The sequence below is a fragment of the Quercus lobata genome, chromosome 4 (genome assembly GCF_001633185.2).
Source record: "Quercus lobata isolate SW786 chromosome 4, ValleyOak3.0 Primary Assembly, whole genome shotgun sequence".
NCBI classification, from domain to species: Eukaryota; Viridiplantae; Streptophyta; class Magnoliopsida; order Fagales; family Fagaceae; genus Quercus; species Quercus lobata.
The window spans coordinates 74475039-74498101 of NC_044907.1; the positions used below are offsets into that span (position 1 = coordinate 74475039).

General features: G+C 34.9%; 1 protein-coding gene and 1 pseudogene across 4 annotated transcripts; one reads left to right on the forward strand and one right to left on the reverse strand.

Annotated features, from left to right (window-relative positions):
• Positions 1 to 1916: 1916 nt before the first annotated feature.
• On the forward strand, positions 1917 to 14215 carry LOC115983616. 4 transcript variants are annotated; one of them, XM_031106342.1, is made up of 4 exons: positions 1917 to 2301; positions 5822 to 5986; positions 11569 to 11625; positions 14127 to 14215. In XM_031106342.1, the coding sequence occupies exons 1-3, from the start codon at positions 2049 to 2051 to the stop codon at positions 11601 to 11603; spliced, it is 453 nt and encodes a 150-aa protein (XP_030962202.1). In that variant the 5' UTR covers positions 1917 to 2048; the 3' UTR covers positions 11604 to 11625; positions 14127 to 14215. The 4 variants fall into 4 exon arrangements, with proteins under 4 accessions (XP_030962202.1, XP_030962203.1, XP_030962204.1 ...); XM_031106343.1 differs by lacking the exon at positions 14127 to 14215 and adding an exon at positions 13366 to 13426; XM_031106344.1 differs by lacking the exon at positions 14127 to 14215 and adding an exon at positions 12067 to 12855.
• On the reverse strand, positions 13360 to 21467 carry LOC115983615 (annotated as a pseudogene).
• Positions 21468 to 23063: the final 1596 nt, after the last annotated feature.

The window sequence follows — 23063 nt, forward strand, 5'->3', positions numbered from 1 at the left end:
TCTTATTTAGATTAGTTGAGAAAAACTCAACCAATTTCTGCTTTATTCATATATCTGACTTCTATTATGAACTGTTGATTCTGCAACTTCATTTTTTGCTTTTAAAGCTTTGTTTGATTATAGAGAAGATGGAGTGAATTGTTTATTATTTATCAGAAGAAGAGAAGATGGAGTGAAAGAATATTGGGTAAAAAAGTCATCTTACAAGTAATTAAGGATTGTTTTGTTGTTCCATTGTTTTTCCATCTATCTACCTTGCTATCATTAGTAATTGTAGAATCCTGATAACATTTATCACAAAAAGGAATAGAGAGAATTGAAAGAAAAACAAAATCAATTTGGCTGAGGATTGATGTCTTCGAAAGGTTTTCAATTTTCACCATTTCAAATGGCATTTCATCCATCTTCCCTGCTACCAATAGAGATAATATTATACACTTTTACTTTGAATTTACACCAACTGTTCGATCTTTTTTATTTTACTTCAAATGTTGAATTTTAGTAGTTCTAGTTTTGACCTGTAAGGTAGAGACCAAATAGCCAATTTCCAGTTAGTAATATACATAATATAGTATCGAACTAAGTACACTTTTCTTTTGACACTTAAAGATTTTGGTTATTTTATTATTATTATTATTCAATTTTTTGGTTCTTTATGTTTCAAAGTTTTCATTTTGGCCATTCATTTTTTATGTTGTTTTTATATTGGTCATGCTGTTTATTTCCATTAATAATATGGTGACACCAGCATTATATGAGTGACTAGTCTTAGGGAGTGTTACTTACTTAGCACTTAATGGTTAGATTACTAACTAAATAACAAAAAAAAGTGTTAGATCTCGTTTCCATATTGCCGTCCATTCTTGTTAGTAGTCCAATATGTTCAAAACCATTAATTACAAACTATCACATGATACTTAGTAGGTCTCACTGTTGTTATTCATATACTAAAAACTTTTCAAGTATCACTTAATGAAATTATAAAGAATATCCATGAGCTAGTCACAAGTCGACACGTGTCAATGTTTTGTTTTAATTTGAAGCGACCCAAGCATTTCAATTAAATATTTTCATGTGTTTTTAAAAATTAAAGTACTTTGGCAAATCAAAAGATATCATGTCTCTTCCGAAGGACAAGACCTAAATTCTCATAGTAAAAATTATGACACATGTTGCTAATAAAAAACAACCATCTGTCATTAAACTTTCGCAAGGCTCTTGTAAATAGAGGTACTCACCAATTTCAGAGGTTATTTCAGATGGACTCTCTCATAAGTTTAAAAGTTTTGTTGGAATCAAGCCCTAAAACATCTAAGGACTACAATAACTTCAATGAATCAATCTTCAAAGTTCTATCATACACAAACTTTAAAACTCTGAAGAACTTTCACATCAAAATCTTTAAATACAATTAAAAAAAAAAGTTAATATAAATAACATATATTTTTATAACATTAAATGCAATTTAATATACATTAATATTTTAATGTATATTAGTTTATAAATGTTTTGGGAAAAAAAACACTCCTATTAATAGAAATTTTAAAAAATATATATCCAATTTTTTTAATATATTTTTTAAATAATTGGATAGTTGAGGGAGGAGCATTTATTGGAAACCCAAGGAGTTTTTCTGTTTTTTTTTTCAAGCTAAAAAGGTTATTGGTAAATTTTTAATAGTAAATAAACAAAAAAAAATTAAATAGTATATTTTTAGAAATTAATATGATATGTTTCTTAAAAAACTATATGAATATGATATAGCACGTTGGATTTTTTTTTTTTTTTTTAAGAAAAATTATTATTTATTTATTTGCTTTCCATTTTGTTTTGTTTTGTTTTTTTTTTTTTTAAAGAAAAAAAATATTCTTATAAATATCATAAAGAACTAAACGACACAGTGCAAGTGCCGAGATTTAACAGAAACACAGATTCACTCACTCTCACCAAATGCAAATGCATCAATAATGTATGGTTTAATATTCGAATTCCAATTTCGAAATCTGAGGCTCTCATAACAATCCTCATTTTCTGCAAACAAAAATCAAATGGAGGAATCCTCAGACAACAAAAACAACAACAACAACAACTACGTTGGCGATAGTACCACTGACGACGAGAGCACTTGTGTCGCTATCCAAAACCAAAACGACAATCAAAATTCACAAGCTGAATCGGAGGCTGTGGCGAAGGGAATATCTTCGACGCTGGGCACTGTGATTAGCGACTTCGATTCCAGAGCTCAAGCCACTCTCACAAGCCAGGACCAACTCTCTTCCTCCATCGATCGTCTTACCCGAGGTTACTTTCTTTTGGGTCATGTTAGCTTTAGTCAAATTTGTGATCTTTTTTGCCTATTTTGTTTCATTCGTATGCGTTTGTTGCTCTCACGGCCATTGTAGTGTGACTTGTTCTAGACTTTTATGATAGAATGGGGAAAATAGTGTTTCACTTTCACACTCTTTCATGTGAAAATGTTTCACATAATGTCCACACCAGATGTCAACTTTTTTGTTAGATCAATGTGAAGTGAAACAATTTGAACTTGCTTTGGATATATGAGGATCATTTAGAGTTGCTGGGTAACTCCGATATTACATATATGTATATAGGATCATCTAGAGTTCTTAAGATAATTTCATTGCAGAGTTCTTAAAAATTAGTAGTCTTGTTATGTCATCAACATTTAAACAAGCATTTACTAGCAATGTTTTGGCATTTACTTGAGTTATTGATGATGAGGTGAAATCAAGACCACTCATTTAATAAAGGATTTTAAGAATTTTATGGTGGAGTTACTTAGAAACATTATAGACATCTCTAATATCTGAACCCCTTTAAAAAGGGGCCCAACACATGGGATTTTTAATTTTTTAAATGGGAGGTAGAGCAGGGTTTGAACTTAGGACCACTTACTCTAATACCATGATAATTTACTACTTGTCCCAAAAGTTTAAGTTATTAGGAAATGGTGAATTCAATCATATAATCGTTATTCTAACATTGAGTGCATGCATGTGTGGGTATATGGGTATAGTGGATCTTCACATATGCCATCTTCATTTAATAGGTTGTGGCACTTGTGTTCCAGTAGGTTAGGAGTTGTTTGATCAAATTCTTCCAAAGTAATGGCTTTTGAAAAATTTTCTGGAATGGGCATTGTAGGCTTGAGATAAAGAAGAAATATGGAGAGGGGTGGATGAATGGTCTAGTAGGTTAGGGACTTCTTCTTATGGAGTGGACTTTGAAAAGGAATAAGGTGGTTGTATAGCAGGGCTGGTGGCCTTTTTGAGGAGTTACGTTTCTAGTTTGTATTTCTTACATTTTTCAATATGTTTTTGTATGAGTACACTTATAAGGCATAATGGGTAAGTTGGCTTAGCAGATTCATTTATGCCCTAAGCTGTTTTTGCCACCCAGCAACATTGCTTAAATCCAAAAGGAATAATTTTGTTATCTTCCCCTGTAATCCCTTTAGTACAAAGTCAACCTTAAACTCTACTACAACAATCTCTTGCTTATTGGCATTGACTATAGGCAGGCGGGCAGCTGTTTGGTGCATAAGTGTATTTATATAAAATGCCTCCTATCTTGAGCCAAAGCCAGTGTGTTATGAAGAGCATGACTCATCTAACAAGTAGAACAGAATAGTCTTTTATTTATTTTATTTTATTTTTTGGCCAATGGAACTGAATAGTATAAGCAGCAGTAAAATAATTCAAGGAAAGAAAAAGGTTTCAATGTGCAAATAGAGTAGAGACAGTTGAAACATCATGTGATTACTAGGTACCTTTTGGATGTTGTTCTTCTCCATGTTTGGAGTGCATGCGTTTATGCCAAATTTAGTTGTATATATGTTTTCAGCTTGGAGTGGTGCTTTGGGGATTTGGAAGAAGTATACTTGCATGAGGCATCCTTGAGGGGAATGACATGGTGTCAGAAGGTGTGGAGTTATAGATAGGCAACGCTGAAGATGGGAATCTTGATGATGCTATTCTTTTGGCCATTTCAATATTTTTCTTACCTCTTCTCAGTCCTTTTTGGGTTTTCTTAATATCTTGAGCTTATGATTTTGATTGATGTGTGTGTATATATATATATTTATATATTCACTTTTTTTACTTTAGTTGATTCTCTTCTAATGAATTACTTAACAAATTTAAAGAGACTGGTAGAGTTAGGCTGATAAGCCTGTAAATAATCAAATTTTTCTTAGAAGATTGCTTATATTCATCACTTAGAGAATGAAAATTGCCCAACCGTTTAAGAGTAGAATGCATGTGCAAGAGTATGGGCTACTGCATCCTCAGGACACAGTTCACTTGCTCCATATTTGATGTCTTTTATTCTAAGGGTATTCTGGTTAGGAAGAGGAAAAATAAATTTTAAATGCGTGTTGATTTTGTACTCAAAGTAAATTATATCAAATTAAAATGGAGATGGCAAAGGTAGAGGAGAATATTTTATGTAAAGATTTATTTGCTATTCTTAGTGCACATCAATTTAAGTAAAAATATGGTCTTACCAAATAATTCATTGAGTTATGTGGTCTTGTTTCCTAGTTTAGTTGTCTAAAAAATTAGATACTCAGGAAAAGCCTAAGACATTAAGGGTCACATTTGAAGGCCTATAAGACAACGAAGTGTGTTTACTGACTAATTAGGACCCATGACCTTTAACTACTTGTAGGCCCAAAATATATAAAATTGTATTACTTCAAATAGGTATATAGAGAAAAACCAGCAATATACAGCCTCAAAGAATAGACAGTTTAAGATTGGTTTTAGTGAGCTCAGTCATGCAAGGTCTGAAGAGGTCCCCGTCCTGAAATTGAATTGATTTCCATGTTCTTTGTGATATTGCTTCTATTTTTTAGTGCTGAAGCTTTCATCTGGATTCACATATTTTATCATCTTAGAACATTATTCTACATGAATAGCAATGCTTATAAAACCAAATCAGTACTCGCATAAAAAGAACTTTTTACTCACTGTTCTGATATTTCTCAAATAACGGGTTATAATTACTATGGCCATGAATGATGGTTTTAATTAGTCAATGGTTGAACCATGATACTTTTTATTACAAGTAAATAATTTTATTCAAAATGAAGAAGGGAAAGCCACTTTTGAGAGATGTGATTCTATCCCTTTGTAAAGAATACAATCACAAATACAAAAATTCAGTAAAGTCAACAAATGACATTGAGAGGATGCTACCCTAGGCAGTCATCTAATCATACAAGGACCTCAAAAGAAACTCTTTGACTACAAAATTAGGTAGCTCAACACCATCAAAATTTCTGTTTCTTTCTCGCCAAAGAGTCACAGGTGGTCAATAGACTCCCCATCCCTCTTTACACATACAATAACTATGAATGGGTAATCTATTGCGCCAAAGAGTCAAAGAGTTTCTTTTGGGGTCCATCTAGAAGTTTTAAGGGATCTGAACATTCTATTCTCAAGATTAAGTCTTTCTTCTTTCATACTTTACTTGAGTTGAGTTTAGCTTTACAAACATTTTTATGTTTCTCTATTTCTGGTTTGTTGGATCATTGTATTTTGGGATCTTGTCCCAGTGTACTTGGGTCTATTCTGTTTTCAATAAAATTTTTGTTACTTAAAAAAAAAAAAAAAAAAAAAAAAAAGTTCCTCTTATGGATATTAGCAATAGATGAATGAAATTATGAATTGCATTCTTCTTGATGGATGTGATAGTTAGATCCACTTTCTATGCATTGCCTTTTTCTTGTTGTATAAGAAGGAATGCTATGTTTGAGATTATTATATTGACTTAAAAAAAATGTCACATCCTTTGACAGAACTTGATCAATTGTTAGAAGATGCACCCTTGCCATTCATTATGCAGCATGCTGCCAAGATTTCTGGTGTTAGAAAGAGAGTCTCATCATTGAATTCAGTTTTAAAATCCATACAGCGTCGAGTTGATAATATAGATCGAATGCTATCTGCGGGCATGCTACACGGTATCTATAATTCTTCCTAGACTACCTGTTATGTTTTGTCTTAATTTTTAATAGTCAGTGAGTTTCTTGCTCTGTCGATACCTGTTTCCTCATTTTTTTGTGGTATAAATATGCTCAGCAATCAATGTACTTCATTGCAATGCCTTCTGCTCTGAACAATATAAATTTATGGCACTTTTGGCAATTCCTCCAGTTTTAAACAACAAATTTGACATGGATCATGGAAGACACTAATTTGTGGTTTGAAAGTACAATGAAGAACTGGATTTTATTTTTATTTTTATTTTGGGTTCTTTCTTTTGGTGGTGGGTGGAATAGGTTGAAGTGGATTAGATAGAAATTCTACTAGTAGCCCCTAAAATCATTGGTTTTATAAGTGCAAGATTGGTTTTAATACCTAGCCATTTTCTAATTTAAATATGCTGAAATCAAGGCAACAACATTCAAAAATTCATGTCAACTTGTTATGGTAAAGTTCAAAAATGGAAAATGTAATACTATTATTTAGTGACAAAAGCACAAATCTCCGACGGCTAAGTGCATTTTTTTTGTTTTTTGTTTTGCTAAATGCAATAAATATAAACTAGATTATAGACAAAAGCAATGGTGTACAAAATAGTTGTTCTAACTATAGGTCGACAGAATTTCGGATAATCATGAAAGTATGGGATACAAACATGTTTATCCCAACTTGGTGAAGTGGGGATTGAAATCAAACAAAGTAATCTACCTTTGTTCCCAGTTTCTGTATTTGATCATAAGCCATGTTTTGGGTGTCTATTTACAACAGCACAATCACAGTTGGGGTCCTTTTAACAAACTTTCAAATCTAAATCCATTTTATCTGTTTATACATGATAGACATATGACTTCTACCCGCTTGAAAAGAGTTCAGTCTTTAGATATCACTGTATCCTTACAGAAATAAAAGTGTTGTTTAATTAGAGCATGTCAATATAGTTTACTTTTACTGCATAAGCTGGTTTGAAGATTATACGAAAATAAGTTAGATACATGACTGTTCCTTTTGGCTGAAGTTGCAAGACTAATTAACTAGTAACAAAGGCATTTGCACTTGTATTTTTTTTTTTTTTTTTTGATAAGTAAGAATGATATATATACACATTTGCACTTGTATTTGATCATGAGTAAAGAAATAATTGAGTTGTAAAATATGAAAGATTAGAGATTAAGAGAGGATGAAGAGACGAGTAGGAATAAAAAAATAGGGCTTTTATCTATCAATCTCTCACCTTAGTAAATATTTATATTAGAGTGACATGAAAAGATTACAAGAATACCCCTATACTAATATAAAATAACAAGTTAATTTAAATTTAACTAGAGTAACTCTAACACTCCTCAAGCTAGAGGATATAGATCAAACATGCCCAACTTGAAACAGTCGCTGAAAGGAGGCATGAGCTGATGCTTCTTAAGAATATCACCTAGTTGATATTCAACTTTAGCACCCAAATTGACAATGGTGCTCTACTTTTTTCCAGACTAGGTAATAAGATTACCTTCAACAAAGTAAAATAGCTAGGAGTGGATTGCTGAAATAAATGACTGCTATCCTAGTCAGAATCACTAAAACTTGTCACAAACAGAGAAACAAAGGGTTTGCACTATAGTCCTTATCCAGGATTATCCTCATGCAATCAAAGATATGACAAATAACTTCATAGTGAGGTTGGCGTGGAGCATGCATATACTAACTAACCAAATTAACAGCATATGTCAAGACATGTAAAGATAAGGTCCAATTGTTGGTATTGATTGAAATCAATAAACAGTTTACCTTGCTCACCATGAAGATTAACAGTATAGTCCATAAGGGTATTAACTAGCCAAGCACCCAAGAAACCAATCTCAAACAAAAGATCAAGAACGTGTTTCTTTTAAGTAAAGGAAATACCCTAAGATAAATGCAACGCAACTTCAATCCCAAGAAAATAATGAAGAACACCCAAGTCCTTGGAATGGAATTGCTGGCACAAATATGTTTTCAAATCAGCAATATCACTGAATTCACTTCTAGTAGGGGTGTTCATTGGCCAGTGCAGCCATTTTTGGGAAGGATTTCTGAGCTGCACTGGTAGTGTCAGTGGCCTGAAAATGACAACAGTCGTCACCACCGTTGGAATGGTTCTTCGGTAGCGTCGGCAATGGTTTCATTAGAGCGGTGACTCAATCTGGATCAATGAGCTTGAGAGATCTGAAACAACCCATAAAATCAAAGATTCAAAACACAAATCAAACCTAAACTACCACATTAGATATTCTTGACTTTGTTCTCATAGCAAACGAATGTTTGGATAGTAGATTGAAGAGTAGTGTTCTGGGTGTGATTATCAAGTTGGATATAGAGAAGGTTTATGATCATGTAAACTGGAATGCTTTGTTTTACCTTATGGAGAGGATGGGTTTTGGGGAGAAGTGGGGGAGGTGGATGAAGGCTTGTATCTCTACAGTTCATTTCTCAGTGCTTATTAAATGGGTCCCCGGCTGGTTTTTTTGGTAGCTTGCATGGTCTCGTCAAGGAGATCATTTATCTCCACTTTTGTTCTTGTTGGTGATGGAGGTGCTGAGTAGGTTATTGAAGAGGACAGAAGAGGGTAACTTTCTTAGGTGGTTCCAAGCAAGCCCCAATGCGCGAGGAGGTTTGCATATTTCTCATCTTCTGTTTGTTGATGATACTATTCTTTTCTGTAATGCATCTAGGGAACAATTATTATATATACGGATGGTGTTGATCTTTTTTGAAGCTATTACAGGCTTAAAAGTAAATGTTGGCAAGAGTGAAATTGTGCCAGTTGGTGAGGTTGGGAATTTGGATGCTTTGGCTCATATTTTATGTTGTAAGGTTGGTTTCTTGCCCATGTCTTATTTGGGAATGCCTCTTGGGGCTCATTTTAAGGATGCTTCAATTTGGAATCCTATTTTAGAAAGGGTGGAGAAAAAGCTCTCTGGTTGGAAGCGGTTGTATTTGTCAAAAGGAGGTAGGCTTATTTTATTGAAGAGTACTTTGTCGAGTCTCCCAACTTATTATCTATCGTTGTTTACAATTCTGCAACATATAGCAGACAGACTAGAGAGGATTCAAAGGAATTTCCTTTGGGGGAGATCTAATGAAGTTTTTTGATATCCGCTTGTTGGTTGGGATAAGGTTGTTTGGCCAGTGGAGGGAGGGGGTTTGGGGATTTCAAAGATTGGGCTTTTTAACCAAGCTCTACTTGGGAAGTGGCTTTGGCGGTTTGGGAAGGAAGCTACCCATTTATGGCGTCAGGTAATAGCCACCAAATATGGAGAGGGTAGTGGAGGTTGGTGCAGTAGAGTGGTTAGAGGGACTCATGGTTGTGGGTTATGGAAGAATATTAGGAAAGGTGCAGACAATTTCTTTAGTCATGTGGTGTATGCAGTGGGAGAGGGCACTTGTATTCGGTTCTAGCACGACCCTTGGAGTGGTCCTATTTCTTTGAAAGAATTATACCTAGAATTGTTTACCTGTGCTATGGTTCAGGAAGCTCTTATTTCTGACATGGTTATTTTTGCACCAGACGGGGGAGGTAGGAGTTGGAACTTCCTTTTCCATCGCAACTTTAATGAATGGGAGTTGCGGAGATTTTATTCTTTCTATGAGCATGTCTCTGCCAGGATAACTAGGGGAGAGGGTGAGGATATCTTGATTTGGTAGTTGAATTGTAGTGGTGTTTTTGATGTTTGATCCTTTTATATTGCTTTATTGAAAGCCCCTTCTGTCTCTTTCCCTTGGCAGAGCATTTGGTGTGTTAAGGTACCTAAAAGGGTATCTTTCTTTTTATGGATTATTGCTAGGGGTGGGATTCTTACAATAGATAACCTTGTTAAGAAGAACTTGCCCCTTGTTAATTGGTGTTGTCTATGTAGGTGTGATGAGGAAACTATGGATCACCTTTTGCTACATTGTAAGTTTGCATATGCTTTGTGGAGTGAGGTCCTTATTATGTTTGGGGTTCAGTGGGTGATGCTGGATACTATTGTTTCTCTTCTTTTTGCTTGGAGGAATTGGTTGGGAACTTACTCTTCAAATATTTGGAATATGATACCGGCATGCCTTATGTGGTTAGTATGGAAGGAATGCAATGCCCGAACTTTTGAGGACATTGAGAGACCTATAGATCTATTGAAGAACCTGCTTGCTAGGACTTTGTTTGAGTGGTCTCATATTTGGGGTCTTACACATTGTAGTTCCTTGTCTAATTTCCTTATCTCTGTTAGACTTTCCTTATGATTTGATTGTATTTGTTTCAAGGGCAGTGAGTTTACAATCGTAAACACATTGTTCTTTTATCATCAATAAAACTCTTATTACTGATAAAAAAAAAAAGAGCTTACCTAGGATCTCAAAGAAGAGAGAAAGAGAGATCAGGTCAGAGCTTGTGAGTGTGGTGGTGTCAAAGAGAGAGCAGATCAGAGAGAGGGAGAGCATATTGGAGCTAAGGCTAAAGTAGATCTGGGCTGGGGTGAGTGAGGGTGAAGAGTGGTGAAAGGCCTTTTTTAATTATACACACAGCGGTGTGGTGCAGCGGTTGAAAAGCAAAACCCACCACCAGCAGACCGGCCAGCCAAGATCAGAAAACAGATACTGCCTCCGACCACTGCCCCAGGCACCGTCAACATCCTCCTTTGGCAGTGCAAACTCTGGTCAGATCGTTGGTGCCAGATCAGTGGTGTTCACCCCAAACTTCTAGAGATAATAATATAATCCACATAAACAATCAAAAAAATAGTACCAGCGGAAGAATGACAAACAAAAACAGAAAGATCAGAAGTAGAACCTTGGAAAAAACCATGTCCAACTACAACTGCATTAAATTGATCAAACCTTTTGCAGTCAATAGATAAGGTGTTCACCGCTAGTAACAACATATCCAAGAGGTTGATCCATGTATTGCATCCTCACGAAGTTAGTCTAAACAATGAATTTCTATAGTCATATGGAATCTAAACAACTCAAACTATAACAATAACCTCATCCAACAAACCAACATGTAGTAATACACACCAAACCAAAACAAGAATTAAATTCAACCAGTGAGAAATTAGGAAAAAAAATTAAAATCAACTTAAAACTCACATCAGATGGGGTCCAAAAAAGAAAGAGAAAAATCATCAAATGATGCAGTTGCCAGATTTGGTGACTGTGCTGGTATTGATGTCATCTTTTAGCTGCTGACATCAAGACACCTCCTTCATCTAACAACAATCTCCAGATGGTTTTAGCACATTCTAGGGTTCATTCAGGACACTCCTATTCCAAGTTAAGTTGTAAATATGAAGATTTTTGGGTTAAAAGAAAGCAAGGGGGAGAGAGAGAGAGTAGCAAAAAATCAGTATAGGGTTTTTATCCATCAGTCCCTCATCATAGGACATATTCCTATGCTAATAAAAAAATAGCAAGTGTAATTCTAACAGAAAATATTGTTGGATTAAAATCTGAATCCTATTATACTTATGGTTAATTCATTTTTTTTGTCGTTTTACTTTTTTTCTTGGTACTTAACATGCTTGCAACTGAAAATTTTATATGCATCATGCAGAGAAGATGGCCTCTGAAAGTGCTGGACAACATTAGCGTTGGTTGCTTGGAATCTTTAGTACGTGTTCTATTTTTATTTTTTATTTTTTTCCCTCTTTCTCACTCACATTCTTTGAATTATTTTTTAGTTGTAAATTGTAACAGTAAATACAAGATTATGAATCAAGATTTTTCCCTAGAAATTACAAACTGAGGTTCTTGGACAATATTTGCTTTGGATGGTCAATGTTACAAAATGGTTTAATATAGTGACACTTGAACACAAAATTTGTAACATCAAAAGTATTTGCTAAATGACACTTTTGAGAGGATTAGGAATGTCTAAAGTTAGGGAACCTTCAAGCAATTCTCACCATCTTTCTTATGCATATGGTGAGGATTGTGTCACATTAGAAATATTTCCAAATCAATTTTTTCTTACCGTACCCACATAGGAAAATGTTTTTTTCATTCTACACCCGCTGCATCTTCACTTATGGACTGATTGTTTTCAATATAGCTATCGAGTTCTTATTCACCATGGTCAAGGACGAGGCCTTAGTTGTTCACTACCTCAATTTACCAACAATAGTATTGAGGGGATTGAGTGATGCAAAATGAGATGGGAAATCAACAAATCTAATCCCAGTTACAAGGTATTTTGGTGGGGAACCCAGCTGTTTGATTTGATTACAGGCATGTTACACACCATGTGAGACATTTTGGAGAAATTGACATTTTCGTGGAATGCAGTTTTCTTTAATATTTTTTATTTGCTTTGATGGATTTCTCATGATTTGGGGATAAAATTATGGAATACACAATAGAAAGGGTGAGATATTGGAGGAGTTAGTGGTTGTGGGTTGACATGGTTCTTGATTAAGTGGACTTGGCTGGCCTTGTTAGTTGTTAGCCTGACTTATTTAAGCTTATTGGTTGGAGAGTGCTTAGAGTAGAGAAACTCTTGAATTGAAAAGTTAGGGCCCAGAAGTCAGTAATTCCTTGGAATGTCCATGGCCTCAAGTTAAAATGACAAGAATTGTTTTTATCCTGAACTTAGTCACGATGAAAGTAAAAAATTGTATTGTGTGTAGGGTGTGCAGTTAATCCATATATAAATGATGTCTTGGGTTGGTTTTCTATAGATTGATGGGTTGGGTTGGGTCTTAAATCTTTTTTGAAGCTTAAGTTGGGGCAAGTTTGAGTTGGCAAAATTTTTAATTTGAGTGACTTGACTAGATCCACACCATTAGTATTTGAAAAATATGTACTTATTTTTTTAATTTTTTTTTTTATCTTTGCTATACTACAAATAAATGACCCAAAATTTTGCTTTCCACCTACACTATGTTATGCATCAGATTGAAACTTTAAATTTGATTTTTAGATTTTGAGACTTAGTTTAAATAAGTTAGTTTAATTTATTTTAGTATCTTGAGATTTAGTTTTGATAAAGTTGAAATACTAGGTCTAATTGTGTAATTATAATAATTTATTGAATAATGATTTGATATAGTTAAATAAAAACTCAGTTTTTCTTTATTAGGCCAGACAAAACAGCTGTAATCCATCCTTACAGGTTGGGTTGGGTTAGAGATTTTTAACATTAGGAGATTGGGTTGGCTGGAAGTAGTAATATATCTCATGCATACCTCTAATTTCACAAGCCTTGATATATTACAGTAATGGGAGTTCCAGATTTTCACCGTTTCACTATTTAACAATAGCTACATGTCTATAAAATATCCAACGTTCTCCAGTACCACATGGATTGTGATCCATACATATTTGACTATACTCTTCATAGTTGATGCTACAGTGTATGTACTATGAGGTGAGCACCATACTGTGGTTGGAGAGTTATAACAGGGGTAGGAGCATGACGATAGGATGGGGAGAGCTCAAATGAGAAGCGTTGTAGAATTGTTGTCAGAACCATCTTTTCTTCCATCATTGCAAAGTTTTGTCCAATGCATATCCGGGGACCCCAACCAAAGGGGAAGAAAGAAACTCGACTCTTTGTTGCCTTTGAAATTCCTTCTGAAAACCTCTCTGGCCTGAACTCCGATTCATCATCTCCCCAAAGTTCATGGTCCTGGTGAACGAGGACTGTTGGTAAGCAAAGCATTACTCCAGCTGGTAATGACAAATTGCCAAGTTTTGTTTTGTTGTGAATACTTCGAGCAAGCATAACTATTGCCGGGTACAACCTTAGAACCTCGTACAATATCATTGTTACCTGTGAATTTGAGATGTTTTACTTTAGTTTGCAAGATTTATGGCATCAAGAAATCATTTTATGCAATAAAACAATAGTAAAATAAATAAATAATGGTAGATTAAGGGAATGGTACCCCTCTTGAAAAATGATATGAATGCCTATATATGCACACATACAGACATGCATATGTGCATGCATCTAGGCAAAATTTTAATGAATGTCTAGAATCTAGTCATCCTCCTACAATTTATAAAGAATTAAAAAAATGAAAACTTAGTTGAGAAAGACACTTCAAAATAAAACATAAATGATGCTTACAACTTTTAGGCGACTTAAGCCATTGAAATTTGGTTTTGCAGTGCCAAAAACTTGGAAAACTTCTTCTCTCTCCTGCACTTGCCAATTTGGACATCTACTTAATAAGATCATCGTCCAAACAAGCAAAACAGAAGTAGTCTCTTGGCCAATTTGGATTTCTCTTTTGTGGTGGGGGATGGCTCTCGTATTCTTTTTTGGCATGATAAGTGAACTGGGGATGTTCCTCTTAAAATTCTTTATCCTTAGTTATTTTTGTGTTCAGCCAATAAGGAGGCTTGTATTTCTGAAGTGTTAAGCCCTCTAGTGGGTGATAATGACAGAGTATGGAGTTTAAGATTTTATAGGGAATTCAATGATTTGGGAGTTAGCGGCTTCCTACTCCTTACTTCATTTCATCCAAATCCGAATTCCTAGAGGTGGAGGGTGTGACAAGCTTTATTGAGATCTTAACGGAAGTGGGAAGTTTTATAGTCGGTCTTTTTATCATAAGATTTGAAATGCAACTCCTTCCACTTTCCCTTAGAAGGGCATTTGGAAAGTTAAGGTTCCTAAAATGGTGACTTTTTTTATGTGGACAACAGCTCACGGTTAGATTCTAACCTTGGATAACCTTATGTTTCGTAGTCACCCTTTGGTGAATCGTTGTTGTATGTGCTATTGTAATGTGGAATCTGTGGATCACTTGTTATTTTTTTGACCAATAGCTCATTTTTTGTAGATGTATATGCTTTGGTTGTTTGGGATCGATTGGGTCATGCCAGATTTAGTTGTGGACTTATTATTTTGTTGGTATCATTGGCTTGGGAAGCATAGTTTTGATATTTGGAATTTGGTTCCAAACTGTTTAATGTGGACCATTTGAACTTAATAGAATCGGCGGTCTTTTGAGAATGAGGGAAAAACTGTGGTTCGGTTATTAGAGTTTTGCCAATGGACCCTCTTTGATTGGTCTCATTGTTGGGGTTTCTCGGATTGTTCTACTCTTATGGATTTTCTTTCGTCTATCAGAATAGATTAGGGGCTGCTTCTGTCTTTTTGTTCCTTTTTTTTTCCTTTGTTCACTACCATGAACTCTTTGTATTTTTCTTGCTATTCTTTTATTAATAATATTCTCTTCTTACTTATCAAAAAAAAAAAAAAAAATGCTCATTCCAATGTTCTTGTTTCCTTGGTCTTCAATTTCCCCAAAATTGGATTCCATTAGTATACCCAATAAGTCACCATTAGTGGCTTCAGCTGCCTTCATTGCCTTCTCTCTTTTGCTCACAATACCCATAAGTGAAGCTTGTATTTCCTCGTCGAGTTTCTTCATCCTATTGTTCATCTTAGTTGGTACGAACCTATATTGAAAACAATAATAAGTAGCTGTGAACACGGGAAAAATTGGGATGTGTCAAATTTTATTCTATTTTCTAGGGTTACTACTAGTTATAAAGAAGAATAGCAATACACAAGCTGCTGCTAGGAAGCGACAAGATAGCCATAAGCTTTGGATAAATTAAATTAAATTCTCCCTTTTTTGCTTAAAAACTAAGATTACAGAATATGAGGATTAGAAAAGATGGAAATTAATTTGGAGAAATAATACAATAAGCCCCTTTGTAAGGGAAACAATTTAATTAGAAATTATGCAAAACAATACAACTATACGAGTTTCTTTTAGCACGTGAAGATAAAATAGGATTTATTTCAGATTTTGTCCTATTTTTTAGGGTTTGCTTAGTTGTTGAGAAAGTGAGAATAAATTGGCTAGAAAAGGTCAATAGAACTATATGCATTAGAAAAATAAATAAATAAAAATTTGCTTTTGTTGTGGAAACCCAAGCTCTCAGAACATGAGGGTTACCAAACCATGTTGATTAATTTGAAAAAATTATACAGAGTCTCCTTAGTGAATTGAAAACATAATCAGATGCACTAAATATATGTCCATGACAAAGACTCATACTAATCCCAGAAATGCAAATTAGTTGTCACAATTTTATAATTTAGCATATTCAAAATTTTCTCATTTCCTGTCTCTTGCTGTTCTTTGAAGTCTTGGGGAATTTTTTCTATGAATAATAAATGTTGCAATTTGCAAAGAAACTATGACCAGAAGCTAGTAAATGAAACTTGGATATGTTCATTATATTGCCTTAGTTCAGTATCAGATAGTTGGAATATGCTAACGTGAATGTAGAAAGTCATAAATTTGATATGTATTGGATGTTCAAATTTAATTAGATTTATAACTGAAAATTCGAATACTTAAAACTTCTCTGGTTTTTCTTTTTTAATATTTGAAAAGTAAGAGAATAAAAGTTTTAAAATTAACAATGTTATAACCATTTTACAAGGAACTTTGCCATATGTTGCATTTGTTTCTAGCATGGAATATTATTATGCCTGTGAATGAGCTCAATTTTTTTTTTTGAAATTAATTTAGAATAAACCTAATTGTTAAAGACCAACTTGAATTCTTGAAATAATAATCATTAGCTAAAGAGGAAAGATTATAAAAAATTTACCTCCATCCTGGAATGTAAAGAGACCGTAAAGCATTGACTATAATATTTGCTTGCTCTTTCTGAAGTTGGAATATGTCTTTTCCTTCTTCATAGCTACTTCCAAATGCTGTTCGAGAGATCAGATCACTTGGCAAATTTTCTAGGTAAGGCCACACATCTGGCTCACATAACCCCTCCTTGGAGACCATTGACTCCCACTTACAAACCAACTCGCTACAACTTTGATGAAGTTTAGGTAACATATGCTATAGCAAACACAAGGAATACAATTAAGTGAAAAAAAAAAGTTCAACTTATTGAGCTTATAGAATATGCAAAAATACACTGCTTTAAAGCATGCTTTGGTTTGAAATCTCTAGTTAATGCCATTATATGAGACATTTTTTTTTGTCTTTTGTCTAATAATTATCCTTTTGTAAGTAAAGTTAAATGGTGTAATTTGAGTGTTGTGTTGAAAAATTTGATGGATGAAAGTCAAGGAATAGTTGGCACTAAACTTTGCAGGTCGTATAAGTTTCTAGAAAAAGGTATTAGGAATGTACCTGTGGAATTCATGATTCTATACAACATTTATAACTTCCAAGCCAATTTTAAATGTGCAGATTTAAACAAGTAATTGTAATGCTAAGAAACTTGTAACTCAACTGACACCTTTTGGTATTTCCAACGAAAACATTTAAGATTTGAAGAAAAAAATAAAGTGACAGAAATAAATTACTTTTAACTTCTCTAGGTTGAATGCGGGGTTGATAATCTTTCTGTGTTTTGCCCATTTCTCACCCTCTTGGTCTGGGAGTCCGGTTGCTATAAACTTGGCAACTGGATTCATCACTGGCCTCTAGAAATCATTGGTTCTTGAAAAGACATCTTTTAGTAATTCAGGTTTCATGATGGTCAATATCGGTACTGGGCCAAGCCATACAAAAGAGTTCTTACCTGCAATTTTGTTTTTGTAAGTATTCACAAAGCGTGATTAATTATAAGATGATCCAATTTCAAAAGACTCTTTTTTTTTTGAGAGATCAATTTCAAGACTCATTTAAACCAAGTTGATAACATGAAGGGATAATAAATTCTTGCTGATGTTTTAAAATAAATGCTTATAGATGGCCAATATATATGTATCTTGAAATATGATACAAAAGATTTTCAGTTTCATATATATATATATGATAAATTAAGCTAATAAATGAATTATCCCTCTTGTTTTTCTCTTTTATTTTCGTGTTTTTAATAGGTTTTAGGATTTAGGAGGATTGTCAATTTGTCATTATACATAAGATTTCTAAAATACATAAATAAAAGGTTATTTAGGGATATAATTAGCAAGCTTAGTTGACTGCCTGTTTGTAATTTATTTTTCTTTATTAAAAAAAAAAAAATGTACTTCGAAGATAATGAGGGTTTTTTTTTTTTTTTTGAAATTTGATAATGAGGTTTTTACTTTTTAAAAAGTTATATATCAAAAAACTGTGATTTCAAATCGTTGAAACAAACAGACCCTAATTATGTTACAAAAGAATATGTAGGAATAATATCATCATGCATGTAGCTTGTACAATTTTTTTTTTTGTTGATATGTACATGTAGCTTCTACATGTTAGCAAGCTTCTTAAATATGATTGTCATTTGTCAATAATTGAAATGAAACCCCTGTAATATAACTTGAATAATCTCTAGCTAGTATCTAATTTAACCATAATAATAATAAATTTTAATTAAGATTGGCTTGATCATAGCCTATCAATTGATGAGTTTATGTAGGAAATATAATAATAGAAGAAAGGAAATATATGTTCTCTCAAAGAAAAAAAAAAAAAAAAAAGGGTAAGGAAATAGAGATGTGAGCAAATGGATATTGGATTACAGTCAATTGAAAATAATTTTAATTTTCTCAATGATATTTTGTTTAAGGAAAATGCTAAAGCTACAAATAGTTTATAAAAATGCTGAGACTTAAAAGTTAAAATTGCACCTGGCTATAACAACATAAAAGGCTATAATAAGAACGCATACCATAATTCTTCACTGTTTGATGAAGAAAGAGGAAAACAATTGGTGCTATTTTGTTAGAGAAAATTGCCAAGAAAATGCTGTAATTATTTTTATTCATTTTTTGGTGTATATTCTTTTTTTGGTTCGGTTTATTCAATTTTGGGTTCGGTTTAAGGGCCTTTAGATTGGCCCAAAAGTGGCATGCTGGGATAGGGCTTGACGGGACAGGTTTGGAGTTTAGAAAAAAACCCGTTTATTAAACGGGGTGGGTTCGGGTATAAAAAAAACTCGCCCTAAACTCGACCCGTTGTCATTCTTACACATTTTATGATATTCTAAACACATCTTAGATCTACCTAATTATAAGTAAAGTGCATTTTGTCAAAGAATATGCCCAAACATAATGAGTATGACCCTAACATATTGGAAAAAAAATGCATAAATAAAAAAAAATATTGCTTTTAAATAAACAACCGAGTGCAAAGTGATGGAATTTCAAAACTATAGCCTTTTTATTATATTTGAGATTTGTAAAAACAATTAATAATGTTGTTTAAATGGTTTTAGAATAATCTTTAAATAATTTTCAAATGCGATAACTTTGTGCATATATATATATATATATATATATAGGGTGTGGCTCAGTAGCGGCTCTAGGAATTTTTTCTAGAGGGTTCATTAAGAAATATAAGTTAAAACAAAATTTAATTAAAATAAAACCTAACTATATCAAGTTACCAACAAAAAAACACGCAAATGCATAAAATTTTATAATTTCTTTCTACAAGTTTTCATATTTTGAATTATTACAAATCCTCTGTATTTCCTAAAAATTAAATTATATAAAGTTATATCATGTTTGTACTATACATGCACACATTCGCACACATCACAATTCACACAAAAAAAAAATGTTCATAATCAATATTAAACACACTCACACATATAATAAATATTTATAATAAAATAGACACTCGCAACTCACAAATATTTACTCTTTATTCTTAGAGTTTGAAGATACCAAAATAGTCAAATAATTAACTGAAATGAGATGAGATTCATAAAAAAGATATTTATACGATCTGTGCTATTGTTTGGTTTTAGGATGGCTTATCTGTGTTGTTTTAGTTTTGGATTGGGTTGGCCTGTGTTATTGTTTAGTTTTGAGTTGGACTTATCTGTGATTAGGGTGTGCAAAATTTAAGTCAAGGTGTTCAAAAATATTTTTTAAAGTAAGCTAATAATTTATATATATATATATATATGTAAGGACACGATTCGTGGCGGACCGTAACAGTGTCGGGTTCGCACGTGAAAAGGCCCTAACAATATCATTTGTAGAGCGTGGGTTTGGAAGGCTAGGCCTTGATCGACAGGCGGTGAGTTTTTTGTGGTGTTCGTACAAGTTTAAGTTTTCCTTCACCCCTGGAGTCTTTCTCCTGGAGGTGGGCTGGGAGGCTCTGGTTTTTGGCCATTTTTCTCAACCTCTCTCTTTAGGTTACTTATTTTTCCTTTTTATATTTGCCTGCGTTCATTGTCCTTCGTCCACATATAGGATCAACCTTTTCAAGACTGATACTTGTCCCATCAGCCCATATTCAAAGTCGTTGGGGGTGGTTGTAAAAGTAAAAGAATGCGGCTCTGTCAGGTTCAGAGTATTGAATGGCAGTAAGGGCAGCTTTCCCTGGATATTTTAGATCTTTCTTCCAAGTTTCAGTCCTATACCGTTTTTACCCTTTTTTCTTTTTGGCGGGACTTTGGGTCTGCCGAGGACTGAGCTGTCCTCGGCGGTATCCAAAGGCTATTTTGTCGAGTTTGGGCCACAGCCCTCCTCGGCTTAGGCCTTTGGATTCTCCCCGGGTAGATGGGCCTGGCCCATAAATCATTTGGGCCCCACAATAGCCCCTCAAAACCCGGCTGTCCAACCTTTTGGTTGGAAAGGGGGGTTTTGGTGATGCTGAACCTCTTCCTACGGCCCAATCAATTTGGCCTATTAATAATGCTGGCGGCTCTTCATCTGTCCAAGAAATGCACCGGTCTATGAGACAGTTTTTTGATTTCGCGCTTGATGCGTTTTTATCGTTTGGGTATCCAAAACGCGCTTTTAATGACCACTATTTACGAGACTACTTTAATTCGGCAGTTTGTTTTGATGGGGTGGAGAAACGGAACCGGCATGTTTGTGTTGGCGGATTCCTTTGAAGATCTAAGCCTATTAAATGTCTCCCGCTCCACCCTCTGTATAAGAAGGAAGGGAGGAGGTTATTGTTTTTGTAAAGAATCCATTTTCATCCTTCTGAGATTTGAAATACTTGGCCTCCCCTAGGGTTCATTTTACCCACTGGTTTATAAACTAAATCGTGATACACTTTACCATAACAACGAGTGATGCAGGAGCCAAACCCCTCCCATAAATGCCATGTTCCAATAAAGCTCATTATGGCTCGATCGGGACAGGGATGGCGAAGACTCAAAATCAACCTCACCCTTCTTTCAGTCCAAATCCGAAGCAGGGACTTGTCACGTCAAACTTTTGGCGTGACTGAGTCGAGAACACCCATCATCAGTACCAACCGCTCTCCTATGAGCATACCTAGTATGGCTCCAGTGTGTTGGGAGTCAGGATCAAGGCAGGGACTAAGTGTCTCTACTTCTTCCTTTCTTCCTTCACTGGTGCTACCCTCCGTCTCCCTTTCTTAGTCTTCCCAGCACCAGATCCATCCTGGTGCTTTCACTTCTCCCTCTTTTGCTCCTTTTTCTTTCTTTTCATCTCTTCTCTCTTCTTCTCCTCCTTCTTTACTCATGTCCTCCATCTTCTTCATTCATCTCCTCCATCTTCTTCATTGATTTCTTCCTTACTATTTCCTTCTCCTTCATTTTTTCCCAAAGAAGGTTCTTATCGTAATATGAGCAGTATTGAGGCAGAGATTGGAGAGACTTGGAAGACGAGTTTAAAAGACGCCTGACAGTTTACTTATCTGTACTACGGATGTAATTGTTGCTTAGGCAGTTCTCATTTTGTATAGGCTCGTTTGAGCCCCTCTTTGTACGTTGTAATAATTTTTCGTATTAATAAAAATTGTTGTTATTTTATTTCGCATGTTTTGTCTCTATGCCTTTTTTTTTTTAAAAAAAAATCTACAAACGCTGCTCGGCACAATAATGTAGCATCTAAACCAATGATGACTAAGACCAAAATACTTGATAATAAAAAGATGTCGCCATAACTTTAATAGAAATGCTTGGGCACAATAAGGCCAACCAGTGAAAAGTAATATTTACCCCCTGCTAGCCGAGGAGAAAAACGAAGGTCTGATGCCGTGTGAGGAATAACCATTTGAAGATATATCACCCACCAAATGAACAACCTTCTTATATGACTAAATACTGGGGCGTTCCACCACCTTCCTTACACCTTTATTGGCCTTAACCTTTTATGGTGTTTAAGCCGTGGATGAAGTGACCTGACATTTTTATCAAGTAACCCGTCTTACGAAATTCAAACCTTTTCTTATCAAAGTATTTGGTTTCCCCATTGGCTTGGGTCCGAGGACCATACAAGGCCTTGGTTCTGTCCAAAACTTGTAATAATTATAATTTTTTGTACTTGGTTTTCCCATAGGCTTGGGTCCGAGGACCATGCAAGGCCTTGGTTCTGTCCAAAACTTGTAATTTTTTATGTACTTGGTTTCCCCATAGGCTTGAGTCCGAGGACCATGCAAGGCCTTGGTTCTGTCCCTGGGCTCCTATGCTGAACGGGCTTGAGCCGCGAATTTACTGGGCCCGCAAATTAAGAGGTATTTCCGTAGTCTTTGATCACGCGGTACTTTTTGGCGTCCCAGTGTTCGAGGTGCGCCTTCTCGAGACTCCTTTAGCCTCAGGGTTGCAGACGACGTTGGAAATCGAGCCAGAGACGTTTTGTCTGTAGCGTTCCTTGGGACGCTGCGTGAATTAAATGCCACCGGTTTACTTCTGGGTATAAATGGGATAGGGGATCACTTCACTTGCACATGAACTCTCATGTTCCCTTCAGAACCATATTTCTTCCATATCCGCGATCTCTCTTTCTAGTGCCACGGCCTCAAAGCAAGATGTTTGAGGCGTGGATGGGGATGAAAGGTCTCCGCACGCTTCAGAGGCACCGAATCCTCAAGGTGATATGGTATGGACAAGGATGGCACAGATTCAAGCCAGTCCTCCGTCTTGACAGGAGGAAGATGGTATTCCTCCTTCTTTTAGTCAAAATCCGAAGCAGGTTCTGGTCATACCAGATTTTTGGTATGTCAGAAGAAGGAATTTCCGCCATTAGCGCCGTCTGCCTTGTGGCAGGCAAATTTTTGCGGGGGCTCCCCAACTTCCGGCTCCCTGCACCTTTTCTGTAGATGGTGTTAGCCTGAGGTCAGGTTCCCTGCACCTTTTCTTCACCGGTGCAGGCCCCAAGTTGGGTTCTTTGGCTGCCTGAGTTATGGGCAT

Bases quoted from the DNA above. Each gene is read 5' to 3' on its own strand.
- LOC115983616 (XM_031106342.1), top strand. From the start codon at position 2,049: ATGGAGGAATCCTCAGACAACAAAAACAACAACAACAACAACTACGTT. The intron at 2,302-5,821 runs GTTACTTTCTTT...ATCCTTTGACAG, and splicing joins CATCGATCGTCTTACCCGAG to AACTTGATCAATTGTTAGAA. The intron at 5,987-11,568 runs GTATCTATAATT...TGCATCATGCAG, and splicing joins ATCTGCGGGCATGCTACACG to AGAAGATGGCCTCTGAAAGT.